Source organism: Pseudorasbora parva, chromosome 14, assembly GCF_024679245.1.
Source record: "Pseudorasbora parva isolate DD20220531a chromosome 14, ASM2467924v1, whole genome shotgun sequence".
NCBI lineage: Eukaryota > Metazoa > Chordata > Actinopteri > Cypriniformes > Gobionidae > Pseudorasbora > Pseudorasbora parva.
The window spans coordinates 8,194,569-8,212,479 of NC_090185.1; the positions used below are offsets into that span (position 1 = coordinate 8,194,569).

Here is a 17,911-nt window from a genome sequence, read left to right on the forward strand (position 1 = left end):
ACAGCCGCTACAAGCAGCTTCTAAGTTCATATATCCAGAGCACATCATATGTGTGGATTCATACAAACAAATCATGATCTCAGCATACTTTCACAGCCCTGATGAATATCACCCCTTCAAATGGGTGGAAAACAATTATCTTATTGCAATCTTCCACTACTTTAGGACTTGAGTGATACTATTTTATGATTTTATTCAACATATGCCTTTTACAACCCGATTCCAAAAAAGTGTAGAAAATGTGAATAAAAAAGGAATGCAATCATTTACAAATGTAATGTAAAAATGTAAGCACCCTTTTTCCACTACGATGCTTCTTATTTACCGGCCACCCAAACCAAACTCATCATTCATCCCAGAGATGTCCAATCTTCTTTCAACCTTCTGTACAATGTCTGCTAATATCATTGTACTTGGAGATATTAATATTTATTGTCAACTCTTCAACCTGCCATTTCACAGCAGAATTCCTCCAATTACTCGACTCCTGACACAACTTGTCGATGCCCCCACTCATACCGGAGGCCACACTCTCGATCTAGTCTTTACAAATTCTGTTTATCTCAGTAATCTTCTGGTGTATGATCTGGGAGTTTATGATCATAAGGCCATCTCCATGAAGATGTCTTCACTGTCCAAGCCTCATCAAGCCCAAACGCCAAATCTGCTTCAGAAATCTAAAAAAACATTAACCTAGAGACTATGGCATCCGATATCCAGCATCTCCTTTCTGTAAACCATCTACCACCCATGGACTCAGTGGACTATTATAATAACACCCTCAGAAGCATTCTGGATCTTCATGCCCCGGTCTTCCTGGATCTTCAAGACCTGTCATTTTCCAACATGACAATGCCAGACCAAATACTGCATCAATTACAACATCATGGCTGCGTAGAAGAAGGATCCGAGTACTGAAATAGCCAGCCAGCAGTCCAGATCTTTCACCAATAGAAAACATTTGGTGCATCATAAAGAGGAAGATGCGACAAAGAAGACCTAAGACAGTTGAGCAACCAGAAGCCTGTATTAGACAAGAATGGGACAACATTCCTGTTCCTAACCTGAGCAACGCGTCTCTTCAGTCTCCAGACTGATATAAAAAGAAGAGGGCTAAACATGGCCTTTTCCCAACTTTTTTTGAGATGTGTTGATGCCATGAAATTTAAAATCAACTTATGTTTCCCTTAAAATTATACATTTTCTAATTTTAAACATTTGATATGTCATCTAACAAGCCCAATAAGCTTGTCCCCCTGGATACTCCTTTGGCCATTAAGTTCTTAAACTCTTTTGAGCCTATTACTATGTCTAGCTTAACAGATATAGTTTAGGCTCAAGTCCTCTGGTTCATCTCTGGATATTGTGCCTACATGGTTTTTCACACAAATATTTCATAAAATTGGGTCTTGGATCTTGACCATTATAAATAAGTGCCTTCTCTCAGGTGATGTTCCTGCCCTTTGTAAACATGCTATGGTGAAACCTATATTGAAAAAGCATAACCTGGACATTGCTGATCTATCAAATTTTAGACCCATTTCAAATTTATCTTTTATCTCAAAGATCCTTTTCGAAAACTGTATTATTGCAGTTACAGAGCTTTCTTGATGAGAACAGTATTCTCGAAAAATTTCAGTCTGGTTTCAGGAGGTTCCACAGTACTGAATCTGCTTTATTAAGAATATTGAATGATATTTTGTTATCTCTTGATTCGGGGGATTCTGTCATTTTAATTCTACTAGATCTGAGTGCAGCATTTGATACTGTCGACCATGGAATTTTACTATCACGTCTTGAAAAAATTGTGGCCATTCGAGGAAATGCTCTCAATTGGTTTAAGTCTTACCTTACAAATAGGACCTTCTCAGTCGGCATTGGTGGCTCTGTTTCGTCTGTAGCTCCTATTACCTGTGGCGTTCCGCAAGGCTCCATTTTGGCTCCTACCTTATTCTCATTATATATGTTACCTCTCGGATCTATTTTCAGGAAGCATGGAGTGTCCTTTCATTTATATGCAGATGATACTCAAATCTATCTGCCTTTTAAACGTACTGACACAAAGGGTCTAGAAACCTTATTTGCATGTTTAAATGAAATAAAATCCTGGATGTCCGCAAATTTTTTACATTTGAATGCAAGTAAAACAGAGGCTATTGTGTTTAGACCCTCTTTAGATAATGTTAAAACCATTCAAAATTTGGCTTACGTACAGTGTGAGATCAAACCTACAGTCAGGAGTTTGGGTGTTACCTTGGACTCCTCCTTTAGGCTTGACAAACATATTAACACTGCGGTTAAATCGTGTTTTTTCCATCTAAAGTTGCTAACTAGAGCCAAGTCATTCTTAACTTCAACTGAGCTTGAAAGAGTTCTGCATGCCTTCGTTCTTTCCCGTCTTGACTATTGTAATTCACTATATGCAGGATTACCCGCGTTTTCTATTAGAAGGCTTCAAATGGTCCAAAACGCTGCTGCCAGATTTTTAACTGGGGTCCGCAAACGTGAACACATTACGCCAATCTTACTGTCGCTAGACTGGTTGCCTGTGCGTTACAGGGTAGATTTTAAAATATTGGTGTTTGTTTTTAAAGCCTTAAACGGTCTTGCCCCTTCCTATTTATCTGAACTCGTGACTGTGAACGCACCCGGTAGGTGTCTACGGTCCTCCAGTACCCGTATTTTGTCCCAGCCTCGCTCCCGTCTGAAGTCAAGAGGGGACCGTGCATTTGCTGTTATCGGTCCGAATCTTTGGAATGGTCTTCCATTATCTTTGAGATCTTTAACAAGCATACATGATTTCAAACTTAAAGTAAAGCTACATCTTTTAGACCAGGCATCTGCCTAAATTTTAAGCTGTATTTGTACTGTGTTGGGGTTTTCTTTGATATCTCTCTATGTATTTTATGTAAAGCACAGTGGTCAACGTTGGTTGAGTTTACTGGTGCTATATAAATAAATAAAAATAAATAAATAAAAAGAATCTAAGTTGTATTCTGAATAAAAATAAAATTAAAAGTTGAAACTTCCACATCCATTGCATTCTGTTTTTATTCACAATTTGTACAGTGTCCCAACTTTTTTGGAATCGAGTTTGTACTTAAATTTTTACCTCTTGAATCAACCATGATGATATAAAAACTACCAAAATTTACCTCAGGTTATTAGTTATACAAAAGTTTTAGGCCAAACAACTCCCTCAATCTTTACTTGTGGTCTTTGCATTTGACCAATCATATGATGTATTTCTGGTATTATGCCCCTGTATTAATTTACATTTACACATTTGGCAGATGCGTTTATCCAAAGTGACTTACAGTGCACTTATCACAGGGACAATCCCACTGGAGCAACACAGAGTAAAGGGTCTTGCTCAAGGGCACTGGTGGTGGCAACCGTCAGCGTATCGGTTCAGTGGTTTAGCACAGACCAACATGTCTCGTGTGTAGTCACTAGACATGGTGAATGGTAGTATGTTTTCAAGAAGCAAAGAATGCAAGATCATGCAGGCCCAAAGAAATGGCACACAGTGACATACAGCCAATAACTCTTCCTCTATTTCAGTATGATGGATGGTGTATAACACCAGCTTCAGGTATAGTGGACTTTAAATAGTTCTTTCAGTCTGTAATACCTTGCATGAGACAGATCTGTTCAGAATGTCCTTTAGTCAAGGAAAGCAGCAGCAGCCAGCAGTACACGATGGCATCACAGGTGGATTACATGTGCACACAAGTTCTTCTTTGCTACTTTTAAGTCAAGATGAACAGCATTAGATTGCCCCCTACAGGTTAATCTACAACAGCTCACTCTATAACATCTCCTTCCACCCAAGTTGACAATATTTCCTCCATAATAAATCACAATACTATGCACTATTATACAACCACCATAGCCCCCCCCCCCCCAAAAAAAATAAAAAAATAAAAAATAAAAATAAATAAATAAATAAATAAATAAATGACCTCAACATCATGAAGGGGAAACCTACTTACACACTCAAAAACCCTTCACAGTGCACAGATTTTTCTTATTTTTTCCTCCTTTTCACAATCTTTCAACAACAGTTCACTTTTTTTCTCACTTCAGTTCATAATCTTTCAAATGAACAGGCAATTTCCTGGTTCTAGGTGACCGTCTCACAACAGGGCTAACGGATTTGTTCCTGTCAGTGGTCCTCTCAGAAGTTGAAGAGGGATCCAGCTGTTTCAAAGGGATTGGTTTCACCAGAAATGTCCTCAGCCCCCGGTTCCTCAGTCTCTTTAGCACCTATCAGATCAGAGTGATCAGGGAAATATCTACAGTCCATGTCCTCTGAAAGATTCACAAGCAATTTCTGCCAGCCATGAATTTGGTCCACTTGTCTTCGGACCGATCTCCCATCACCAAGCATCACTTTATAAGAAAGTGGTCAAGCCACAGTCTCTGTGTGCCCAGGAATCCATTTTGGATCTCCAACACCAAATCTCCGTTCATGGGCCTTTTTATCACGATGGACTTCTTGCTTTTGTTGTTGCTCCTGAATCTTTCTAGTTGACTCTTCTATTCAAAGATATCCCTTTGGTTTCTTCAAATATGGAACTTGTTGTTAGGGAGCTTGACAATTGTTGCTAGGGTGTTGTTACAGAGTGTCCAAGAAGATAATTAAGATTGAATGGTTGACTCAAACGAGCCCACGGCCATCTCTATGACACTGCTGCAAAGATATCCATCTGGGCCTTTATAATGGCAGTTTATAGGATCAGTTGCTAGGGTGCTCTTAATGGTTGCTAGGGCATGGCTTGATAGCATCACGATGATCCTGAGAGACTGATTGGTTGCATGAGTTAAATAAGCTCACCTCCCACATCTCTATGACATTGTGATCCAGAGTTATTTTTAATAAAGTATTTTTATGCAAGTTCCCATAGTAGGAAAAACACACACGAGCACTTCCTGTTTCATGGGTCGCGTCTTCACCATAGTGTGTCTATAGGGCAGCTCTTGCGTCCCAGGGGTTAAACTTACACCTCATTGTGAGGTATGATTTTACAGAGCCTGACAGCCTCTTCAAATGTGGTAACCCATGTTTCTACAAAATCCTCATTTATATCCTGTCAAAGTTCATCCCCATTTTTTGCCCACTGTGCAAACATTGTACGCCCGATCACTTATAAAAGTCAAAGCACATCTCTCTTAAAAAAGCTGTATGATTTGACACCACATTAATGGGTCAATGACAAACACAAGAGAACAATAGTGATGCTTTGCTCCACAAGACTGCAGTTTATAATCAACAGTGAATTAGAACTTAAATGGTACAACTTGTAAAATAATCAATACTGTCAGTCCCTGAGAACAGATTAAGGCTTGAAGTGAGAAAGAGGAACTTTACAGGAACACACACATGTGGGTGAGTGTGTGGTGGTCAAATCCGGTGGGGGAGGATTCACACTCAGCACTATATTAATATCACAGTTTAACACTTGAGTTAGTTCACTGTGTGTGTTCACATATTTCAGTGTTATTTGAGATGGTTCATCTGTTTATTTTGTGCTGCGTGTGGCATATGGCTGGTAAGTTTATTTCTTTTAAGACATTACATTATGCTTTAGTTTTAACACAAAGTAATCAGCTTTTTCTAATCAACAAAGGTATTTGCATTATCTGTTATTCCAAAATGAAAGATGCACAAAATAAGCAGAAATGAATTTGATTCCACACTTTTAACAACATTTGAAAATATAATAAAAGTTCACAATGAAAGTGTTAAAAAACTACAAACATGGCAGATGTGCGAGTCCGGCGGTTAAGAGGTTTAGATAAAGGGGTTAAAGTGACTAATAATCAACATTTAACCTGATAAAAAATATTTATTTAATGTTTTCCTCATTATATTTCATCTGCAACACTGAACCTGTATAAAGATCTGTTTGGCCATTAACTTTATATTCATCGTTGTATTAATATGAGGAGAGTCGCATGAAAGACTGTAAGGGTGGATCGCCTACAGTGGTTCTGACTGCAGGGTTGCCGAACGACTAAAGAAACGTTATCAGCGTGATGGTAGAAAACTGTACATTTCTCGTCTATAACCACCCACTGCAACTTATACCAACGACGGAAATAAGCGCAGTTACAATAGCAAAATATGTGGGAGAGCGTTGCTTTAATGTGACTATATTGTATTGCAATAGGGAGAACTTCAAAGTCAATACCAAACCAAAACTAGCTAGCAAATCATTTATAATTGAAAGAATTTAATGACAAAATCCGGTTATGGTTACACTTAAAATAGTTACAAAATAGATGAATGTGATGATAAAACTTATACCATTCATCGTACCCAGCATGTGTAGAATGTTACCTGAGAGAGAGAGAGATAGAAAGATAGAAAGAGAGAGAAAAAGAGAAAGCAAAGAGAAGAGCCAAAGAAGGCCCTAGAATCGACAGCCAGAGCAGATGACAGCGTCAGAGGAAAAAGACCCGAGCAACAGTTGCAATCTTCTTTTATCCACCCCTTGACCATGTGACTGAAACCCTGAGACATTCAAACTGACCAATCAGAGCAGACTTCCCCCACTGTACTACAGGTGTGGCACCATTTGGCCTACAGGCCCTCAACATCTCTTTGTCTTTAGGAATCCCAAACGGCCCCACTGATAAGAGAGAGGGGGTGAAACAGTAAAACAAATATCTTTGTTCAAAGAAAAATATCAAATATCTTTGATTATTTTGGATTCTTTCAAGACCCACGACTGCAGATCAATGAGCTGCTTCTTTTCTCTCTGATACTGAAGGAAATGAAATGAAGTGTGGAGGATGTTAACTGAAGATGATTGACAGGTCAGTTTACAGTGACAGGATGTGTAACTAAGTGACAGAGGCTGTCCGTTAAAGACTGTGATGTGATAGTACGTCCCACAGCTTTACTCTTACACATTCAGAAGTACTTTTTCTTCAAAAAAAGATTATCTTCAAATAAACTATTATTAAAGGGGGGGGGGGGTGAAATGCTGTTTCATGCATACTGAGCTTTTTACACCTTTAAAGACTTGGATTCCCATCCTAAACATAGACAAAGTTTCAAAAACTAATGTTGGACATTTGATGGAGTATTTCTGTGTCAAAAATACTCCTTCCGGTTTCTCACAAATTTCGGAGAGTTTTTTTCGAGTATGGGTCGGCTTGACGTCGATAGAGCGGAAGGGCCTTGTATGGGCCGTACGGGCTCTTCTCCCGGTAGGGTGCGCGCGCGCGTAACTAGAGGGAGAGAAAGGAAATACACGCTGTAAACAGTCTCTCAGGTGCAGATCCACTTTTCCGTGAACACTTCTGTCGCGCCGCGCTCCACTTTATTCCTATGGGTGACGTCGAGCGACTTCAATGCTTCAGCACAGCATTCCAGGAAGGCAGCGGTGCATTTGAACCGATTTGAACGCAGAAATGACGGGAAGCTTCAAGGCATCGCTTCAGTCGCGTCGCAAAGTGGATTTCCACGGTCACTGCTGTCACAGGACTTCACCAAATCATTACAAAGAAGTGTGTTTTTGACAGAGCGGTCCTGCTTTGGAAGCAGGCGGTGAGTAAATCAACTTCAAATGTCTCTGCTATTGGCTACCGTCGCATGAGTAAACATCTGTAAACGATACGATCGCGTGCTTCGTCATTCAAATGCGCTAACGGTTACTCCATTGTTGTTCTGTATAACGTTACACTATTCTGACTCTGACGTGCAAAACCGTTTTGCTTGCTACCTCTAAGGTCTAGTCACATACAATAGTCCATAAACCGAATCATGTCCTCATAAACTGCGCGTAAAGACACACAAAGGCCCCTAAATACAGTCCATACCACAGAGACGGACGTCCTGCTGTTGCCGTTTCTCCTGTTCAATTTATTTCAGCCTCAGATTTGATTCTGGATCATTATCTGTATTAGCTGAGAGCGATGGGTTTCTCCACGCTTGAGGACATCACCGCTTTGTGCACATTCTGCATTCTTTAGCTCCGCCCACACGATTCGCCTCCAGCCACTCGTTTTTTTCCGGAAAGACTCGGTACAGCCCATATTTCTTTTATAAATATGATAAAACTAAAGACTTTTCGGAGATATGAAGGATGCAATACTACTCTATAGGTACTCAAGATTGACATGAGATTGACTGAAACTGAGTGTTTCACCCCCCCTTTAAATTATCCCAAGAGCACGTCTTAAATCTAAGGGTGACACACTTTCGCTTTCACCAGATTATGGAATAACCGTCCTTTTGTGGTTAGATCATCCCCGACGCCAAGTACTTTCAAGTGCTGCTTAAAGTCATACCTGTTCTTGCTCGCAGTTTAAACTTTTAATAGATGTTTTATTGCTTGTTGTTTTTATTTGGTTTGATTTTCATTTTTATTTATCATTGTTTTGTAATGTACAGCACTTTTGAGTTACTGCCTGAAAAGGGCTCTGTAAGTAAATACAATAAAAATACAAAAGTTTAAAAAAAGAAATCTGTGTGTTCTCCAGGTGTGTTTGGTGAGTCAGTGTCAGTGATGGAGGGAGATTCTGTCACTCTAAACACTGATCTCACTGAAATACAGGAAGACGAGGAGATACTGTGGAAATATGGAGGTGAATACTCTCTGATAGCTCTAATCAGTAGAGCTGCTGTAATCTTCTCCACATTTGATGTTCCTGACGGGAGATTCAGAGACAGACTGAAGCTGGATCATCAAACTGGATCTCTGACCATCACAAACATCTCAACTGAACATGCTGGAGATTATCAACTAGAGATAAGAGGACTGAAACTGACATCAAAAACATTCAGAGTTTCTGTCTATGGTGAGGAGAGATATTTTGTCTTGTCCTTCAAATATTCTTATTTTACATACCAACATTTTTTTTCTTTTTCTGATAGAAACACTCAGTGATCACAAAACACAGTGAATGGGAAATAAGATTGTAAATTATATGTATTAATATATGTTATTCTCTCTTTCTCAGCTCGTCTGCCTGTTCCTGTCATCATCAGTAACTCTTCACACTGTTCTTCATCATCCTCCTCATCCTCATGTTCACTGGTGTGTTCGGTGTTGAATGTGAGTCATGTGACTCTCTCCTGGTTCAAAGGAAACAGTTTATTGTCCAGCATCAGTGTGTCTGATCTCAGCATCAGTCTCTCTCTACCTCTGGAGGTGGAATATCAGGATAAAAACACCTACAGCTGTGTGCTGAACAATCCCATCAGCAACCAGACCAGACATCCCAACATCACTCAACTCTGCCACACATGTGCAGGTACGGCAGCACGATATTAGTTGCATTTATTCACTGAATTAATTTGTTAGATAAACTTCTGAAAAGTATTTACTATTTAATTCCTCAAAATGAAATGCAGCCAAATATCAATCAGACAAGTAAAAACAGTCTGGATAAGAGGCTGAATATAGTGTATTAATACAGACATCAACAGAGGAGTATTGAACATTTAAATACAGCCGAAATCATTTAGATACAAAACTTGGTATGACTGACTGAATATTCATATTATAATTTCTAAATTTTACAAAGGGAACCATATAGTCTGAAAACACGTAGGCCTAATTAGTTTGCACACAATCATGAGAGAGAGAGAGAGAGAGAGAGAGAGAGAGAGAGAGAGAGAGAGAGAGAGAGAGAGAGAGAGAGAGAGAGAGAGAGAGAGAGAGATTTCAATACCTCGTTATTTATTCAAAGTAGAGCTTTCTATGACACAACAATCCTCTATTTCCAAAAAAAAATAAAACTAAGTAAGCAGAATAAATGCAAACAAAAAAAATTAACATAAAACATTCCCAATAAAAAATGTCATTCTCCACAACAAAACATTTTTAAAACACCAAATGTTTGTGAACCCTTCTACATTATTTGTAGTACTGTAAAAATTAAAATCAACTTTTAATCTGGCCTTTAAAATAAATAAAAGGCTGAAATAAATTGAACTGGAGAAACAGCAACAGCAGGACGTCCGTCTCTGTGGTATGTACTGTATTTAGTGGCCTGTCAACATTTGTGTGTGTTTACTCGCAGTTTATGAGGACATGATTCGGTTTATGGACTATTGTATGTGACTAGACCTTAGCAGTAGCTAGCAAAACGGTTTTGCACGTCAGACTAGTGTAACGTTATACAGAGAACAACAATGGAGTAACCGTTAGCGCATTTGAATGACGAAGCACGCGATTGTTTCGTTTACTGATGTTTACTCACGCGACGATAGCCAACAGCACAGACATTTGAAGTTGATTTACTCACCGGCTGCTTCCAAAGCAGGACCGAACCTTTATCGCTGGGACCGCTCCGTCAAAAACACACTTCTTTGGTATGATTTGGTGAAGTCCTGACAGCAGTGACCGTGGAGATCCACTTTGGGACGCGACTGAAGCGATGTTGTGAAGCTTCCCGTCATTTCTGCGTTCAAATCGGTTCAAATGCAGCGCTGCCTTCCCGGAATGCTGTGCAGAAGCGTTGAAGTCGCTCGACGTCACCCATAGGAATAAAGTGGAGCGCGGCGCGGTCTATAACGACAGAAGTGTTCACGGACGACTGGATCTGTACCTGAGAGTGTTTATGGGCTTGCATTTCCTCTCTCGCTCTAGTCACGCGTGCGCACCCTACCGGGAGAAGAGCCCGTACGGCCCATACAAGGACCTTCCGCTCTATTAACGTCAAGTCGACCCATACTCGAAAAAAACTCTCCGAAACTTGTGAGAAACCGGAAGGAGTATTTTTGACACAGAAATACTCCATCAAACGTCCAACATTAGTTTTTGAAACTTTTTCTATGTTTAGGATGGGAATCCAAGTCTTTAACAGTGTAAAAAGCTCAGTATGCATGAAACAGCATTTCACCCCCCCTTTAAAGTGGAGTGGAACGCAGCACTAGATTACCCCCTTGGTTCAGCGGTGCTTTATAGTTTCCTGGTCAATGACGTCACCCACCTGTGACGTACAGGCACGCCATTGGACTGATTTCACGAGCGCTTCACGACACAATCACAAAAAGGCCCTTGAAAGGGAACCACACTTACGTTTTATAATTGTTCATTTGTTTTGTTTTGATTTTTGTTGTTGTTGTTTTTTAGTTTTTTCAGAAGTCCCCGCCCACTCCTGTGAGTCTGCTGAAGCTGTGCTCCGATTGGTCGCCACTGCGCTGATGGGCGTGGCTGCTGCGGCTGCTGCTGCTCTTCTGATCAATGACCTCAGAGCTACAAGAGCTAAAACAGAACAGATGTCATAAATATATAGTGATATATTGCAGTTTTAAAATGTAGTCTAATTGTTTATTGATTGTGAAGCTTTGCTTACCTATTCCCTCTGAGAACTGGAGTGTAAACGTTAATAATCTGAATCTGGTGTATTAAAGCCATCTGGTGGTCAAAACGAGGAAAATTCTTGAAATATATATATTTTTTTATTCTGTAATGCCATTAATTTCACATTTCTTTAATTATATTGCTTAATTGATGTTATGTTACTGTTTTCATTTTGATGTAGACTATAGGCTTATGTATGCAGCATCCCCACAGATATAAATGTACAAATATTTGTCACGCCAATAAATCACTGTAGAATTGAACTAAATATTAAATGTTAATTTAAGGGTGTAACAAAAGAGTCAACGTTATTTCTGAACTTGATTTGAGTATTCATAAACAGATATTATATATTTTAAGACTGGATCAAAGATTGATGTTACATGTGCAGGGATGTTCCCAAAGGAAGCCGCTGAAAGACTCAGAAATGAAACTATAACATATTTTGAACACTAGAGGAAGGCTGAGTCCGACATCACACCTAACCCTCAAATAAAGCCTTTATTTTCAGATTCAGCCATATTCCAATATGAACATGAAATTAATATTGAGATGAACTGACAATTGAGTTTACTGATGTTTCTGACTGATATCTACTCTGATCATTAGTGGTGTAATTATATATCCATCTGTAAAGAAGCTAAAACAGCATCACAGCACTGTAAGCCCCAAAGAGGAAAAATTAATAATGAATCAGAACTTAAGCACCACCTAGTGCATTTTTTAAAGAACAGCCGCTACAAGCAGCTTCTAAGTTCATATATCCAGAGCACATCATATGTGTGGATTCATACAAACAAATCATGATCTCAGCATACTTTCACAGCCCTGATGAATATCACCCCTTCAAACGGGTGGGAAAACAATTATCTTATTGCAATCTTCCACTACTTTAGGACTTGAGTGATACTATTTTATGATTTTATTCAACATATGCCTTTTACAACCCGATTCCAAAAAAGTTGGGACACTGCAGAAATTGTGAAAAAAAGGGAATGCAATCATTTACAAATGTAATGTAAAAATGTAAGCACCCTTTTTCCACTACGATGCTTCTTATTTACCGGCCACCCAAACCAAACTCATCATTCATCCCAGAGATGTCCAATCTTCTTTCAACCTTTGTACAATGTCTGCTAATATCATTGTACTTGGAGATATGAATATTTATTGTCAACTCTTCAACCTGCCATTTCACAGCAGAATTCCTCCAATTACTCGACTCCTGACACAACTTGTCGATGCCCCCACTCATACCAGAGGCCACACTCTCGATCTAGTCATTACAAATTCTGTTTATCTCAGTAATCTTCTGGTGTATGATCTGGGAGTTTCTGATCATTAGGCCATCTCCATGAAGATGTCTTCACTGTCCAGCCTCATCAAGCCCAAACGCCAAATCTGCTTCAGAAATCTAAAAAACATTAACCTAGAGACTATGGCATCCGATATCCAGCATCTCCTTTCTGTAAACCATCTACCACCCATGGACTCAGTGGACTATTATAATAACACCCTCAGAAGCATTCTGGATCTTCATGCCCCGGTCTTCCTGGATCTTCAAGACCTGTCATTTTCCAACATGACAATGCCAGACCAAATACTGCATCAATTACAACATCATGGCTGCGTAGAAGAAGGATCCGGATACTGAAATAGCCAGCCAGCAGTCCAGATCTTTCACCAATAGAAAACATTTGGTGCATCATAAAGAGGAAGATGCGACAAAGAAGACCTAAGACAGTTGAGCAACTAGAAGCCTGTATTAGACGAGAATGGGACAACATTCCTGTTCCTAACCTGAGCAACGCGTCTCTTCAGTCTCCAGACTGATATAAAAAGAAGAGGGCTAAACATGGCCTTGTCCCAACTTTTTTTGAGATGTGTTGATGCCATGAAATGATGATATGTTTCCCTTAAAATTATACATTTTCTAATTTTAAACATTTGATATGTCATCTAACAAGCCCGGTAAGCTTCTCCCCCTGGATACTCCTTTGGCCATTAAGTTCTCTTTTGAGCCTATTACTATGTCTAGCTTAACAGATATAGTTTTTAGGCTCAAGTCCTCTGGTTCATCTCTGGATATTGTGCCTACATGGTTTTTCACACAAATATTTCATAAAATTGGGTCTTGGATCTTGACCATTATAAATAAGTGCCTTCTCTCAGGTGATGTTCCTGCCCTTTGTAAACATGCTATGGTGAAACCTATATTGAAAAAGCATAACCTGGACATTGCTGATCTATCAAATTTTAGACCCATTTCAAATGTATCTTTTATGTCAAAGATCCTTGAGAAAACTGTATTATTTTTTTAAGAGCTTTCTTGATGAGAACAGTATTCTCGAAAAATTTCAGTCTGGTTTCAGGAGGTTCCACAGTACTGAATCTGCTTTATTAAGAATTTTGAATGATATTTTGTTATCTCTTGATTCGGGGGATTCTGTCATTTTAATTCTACTAGATCTGAGTGCAGCATTTGATACTGTCGACCATGGAATTTTACTATCACATCTTGAAAAAATTGTGGGCATTCGAGGAAATGCTCTCAATTGGTTTAAGTCTTACCTTACAAATAGGACCTTCTCAGTCGGCATTGGTGGCTCTGTTTCGTCTGTCGCTCCTATTACCTGTGGCGTTCCGCAAGGCTCCATTTTGGCTCCTACCTTATTCTCATTATATAGGTTACCTCTCGGATCTATTTTCAGGAAGCATGGAGTGTCCTTTCATCAGAGGTGGTAAAAGTACTCAAAAGTTATACTCAAGTGAAAGTATATATACCTAAATAAAAAAATACTCCAGTAAAAGTAGAAAGTCCTCCATTCAAACATCACTTGAGTAAAAGTACAAAAGTATCAGATTTAAAACGTACTCAAGTACCGAAAGTAAAAAGTAAATATTCAAATTAACTGTAAATATCAATAATTAAGCAGATAAAATCTTTTGGGACTGATATGCAATGCTTTAATTGAACAAATGATAAGATTAGATTCTGCAATTAAGAATTTGTTAGATTTGCAATTAATAGGAGACAATGAAGCACCTTAAAGCAGTATAGGGGTTAAACTTAAAACAGACATGTTCCATAACATTAGCTCCATAAAACAGATGAGGAGCAAGATACTATTAACTAATTCAAAATTAATTCAAAAGCCATAACCACAATGACATATTACATAACAATTAGTTAATAGTCATGTGCCTCAACAAAGCCCCTTTCACACTGCACGTCGGACCCGCAATATTCCCGGAACATTGCCGGGTCGCCTTCTGTGTGAAAGCAACCACATCCCGGGATTGATTACCGAATTCGACCCGGGTCGGAGACCTAGTAATATTGCGGTATTCGACCCGGGACGAGCGCTGTGTGAACAAAAGCCGAAACTAATGCCGCAACGTGTACGTAGTTATCGTGCGACTCCTAAAGCTTGTTTTTTCAATAATACAACCCTGCAGTGCCAGAAGAGCTCGTCGGTGTTTTAAACGCAGAGAGTGTTCGTATACAAAAGAAACTAAAATTAAACAAGCAGAAATGTGCGCAAACTGGACACAAGTCGAGACCACGGAGCTCCTTACTATCCGCGTTGAAGCTGAGATCGCTCGCCATTATACGTCACATCCGGATGTCACGTGTCAACTCGACCCGGGACCGTTAAGCGTTGTGTGTGAAAGTGCACATATACACATATAGTATTTCACTGGCAGTGTGAATGGACCAAATCTAGCGGCCCGAGAACAAATGCTGGGTCACATTATCCGTGTATTTGCCGGAATCGCAGTGTGAAAGGGGCTCAAGTAAAGTCATACTATAATTTTGCCAATTGTTTTGATTAATGATTAATTAAACAGACAACCGAGAGTCGGAATGCATGGCTTTGAATACATGAATTTACATTATTAGATAATGTAATATGTTATTAGGGAATTATTGATGTCATATTTAATTAATAGCAATTCATATATTACTTAATCTATTAATCATAGAGAATGTTCATTAGTTGCTGATGCAGTAATCATTAATAAATGGTTTAGTTCTTCATTAGTAATACATTAACTAATGATTATCTGTGCATTAGGCATGAATTATAATAGTGCACCTGGATTGTAAAATGTTACCAATGTTTTCATAGTGAATAGTGTGCCGCAAAATAAAAAAGTTGGGGAAACACTGAGCTAACGTAAGTGTGACAAACCTGACTTGTCAGCTTTTCCAAGTCTATACCCGACTGGATCATCCATGACCGACCAGACCGGTTTGGAAATCAAGTGTAATAAATACTTAATACTTGGACATGCATGGGGAAATGTATTGGAGTAAAAAGTAAAGTTTGCCTTTAATACTGTAGTGAAGTAAGAGTAAAAGTATATGCAAATAAAATATACTCTATATCTATAAAAAATGTAAAGTACAGATCCCTGAAAAAAATACTTAAGTAAAGTATCAAAGTATTTTTACTTGATTACTTACCACCCCTGCCTTTCATTTATATGCAGATGATACTCAAATCTATCTGCCTTTTAAACGTACTGACACAAAGGGTCTAGAAACCTTATTTGCATGTTTAAATGAAATAAAATCCTGGATGTCCGCACATTTTTTACATTTGAATGCAAGTAAAACAGAGGCTATTGTGTTTAGACCCTCTTTAGATAATGTAAAAACCATTCAAAATTTGGCTTACCTACAGTGTGAGATCAAACCTACAGTCAGGAGTTTGGGTGTTACCTCGGACTCCTCCTTTAGGCTTGACAAACATATTAACACTGCGGTTAAATCGTGTTTTTTCCATCTAAAGTTGCTAACTAGAGCCAAGTCATTCTTAACTTCAACTGAGCTTGAAAGAGTTCTGCATGCCTTCGTTCTGTCCCGTCTTGACTATTGTAATTCACTATATGCAGGATTACCTGCATTTTCGATTAGAAGGCTTCAAATGGTCCAAAAACATTGCTGCCAGATTTTTAACTGGGGTCCGCAAACGTGAACACATTACGCCAATCTTACTGTCGCTAAACTGGTTGCCTGTGCCTTACAGGGTAGATTTTAAAATATTGATGTTTGTTTTTAAAGCCTTAAACAGTCTTGCCCCTTCCTATTTATCTGAACTCGTGACTGTGAACGCGCCCGGTAGGTGTCTACGGTCCTCCAGTACCCGTATTTTGTCCCAGCCTCGCTCCCGTCTGAAGTCAAGAGGGGACCGTGCATTTGCTTTTATCGGTCCGAAGCTTTGGAATGGTCTTCCATTATCTTTGAGATCTTTAACAAGCATACATGATTTCAAACTTAAAGTAAAGCTACATCTTTTAGATCAGGCATCTGCCTAAATTTTAAGCTGTATTTGTACTGTGTTGGGGTTTTCTTTGATATCTCTCTATGTATTTTATGTAAAGCACAGTTACCAAAATTTACCTCAGTTTTAGGCCAAACAACTCCCTCACTCTTTACTTGTGGTCTTTGCATTTGACCAATCATATGATGTATTTCTGGTATTATAACCCTGTATTAATTTACATTTACACATTTGGCAGATGCGTTTATCCGAAGTGACTTACAGTTCACTTATCACAGGGACAATCCCACTGGAGCAACACAGAGTAAAGGGTCTTGCTCAAGGGCACTGGTGGTGGCAACCGTCAGCGTATCGGTTCAGTGGTTTAGCACAGACCAACATGTCTCGTGTGTAGTCACTAGACATGGTGAATAGTAGTATGTTTTCAAGAAGCAAAGAATGCAAGATCATGCAGGCCCAAAGAAATGGCACACAGTGACATACAGCCAATAACTCTTCCTCTATTTCAGTATGATGGATGGTGGTAAACACCAGCTTCAGGTATAGTGGACTTTAAATAGTTCTTTCAGTCTGTAATACCTTGCATGAGACAGATCTGTTCAGAATGTCCTTTCCTCAAGGAAAGCAGCAGCAGCCAGCAGTACACGATGGCATCACAGGTGGATTACATGTGCACACAAGTTCTTCTTTGCTACTTTTAAGTCAAGATGAACAGCATTAGATTGCCCCCTACAGGTTAATCTACAACAGCTCACTCTATAGCATCTCCTTCCACCCAAGTTAACAATATTTCCTCCATAATAAATCACAATACTATGCACTATTATACAACCACCATAGTCCCCTCCCCCAATAAAATAAAATAAATAAATAAATAATTAAATTAAATTAATAAAAAATGACCTCACCATCATGAAGGGGAAACCTACTTACACACTCAAAAACCCATCACAGTGCACAGATTTTTCTTCTTTTTTCCTCCTTTTCACAATCTTTCAACAACAGTTCACTTTTTTCTCACTTCAGTTCATAATCTTTCAAATGACCAGGCAATTTCCTGGTTCTAGGTGACCGTCTCACAACAGGGCTAACGGATTTGTTCCTGTCAGTGGTCCTCTCAGAAGTTGGAGAGGAATCCAGCTGTTTCAAAGGGATTGGTTTCACCAGAAATGTCCTCAGCCCCCGGTTCCTCAGTCTCTTTAGCAACTATCAGATCAGAGTGATCAGGGAAATATCTACAGTCCATGTCCTCTGAAAGATTCACAAGCAATTTCTGCCAGCCATGAATTTGGT

The 17,911-nt window shown here is 39.1% G+C and overlaps 1 protein-coding gene across 1 annotated transcript in view; it reads left to right on the forward strand.

Moving 5' to 3' along the window:
- The window catches only part of LOC137040007 (SLAM family member 9-like), a 228,083-nt gene extending 216,004 nt beyond the window's left edge, over positions 1-12,079 (forward strand). The window contains exon 4 of the mRNA XM_067415411.1: positions 11,097-12,079. Within this exon, the coding sequence (XP_067271512.1) occupies positions 11,097-11,251 (155 nt within the window). The 3' untranslated portion in view covers positions 11,252-12,079. The remainder of the gene's footprint in view (positions 1-11,096) is intronic.
- The last annotated feature ends 5,832 nt before the right edge of the window (positions 12,080-17,911 follow it).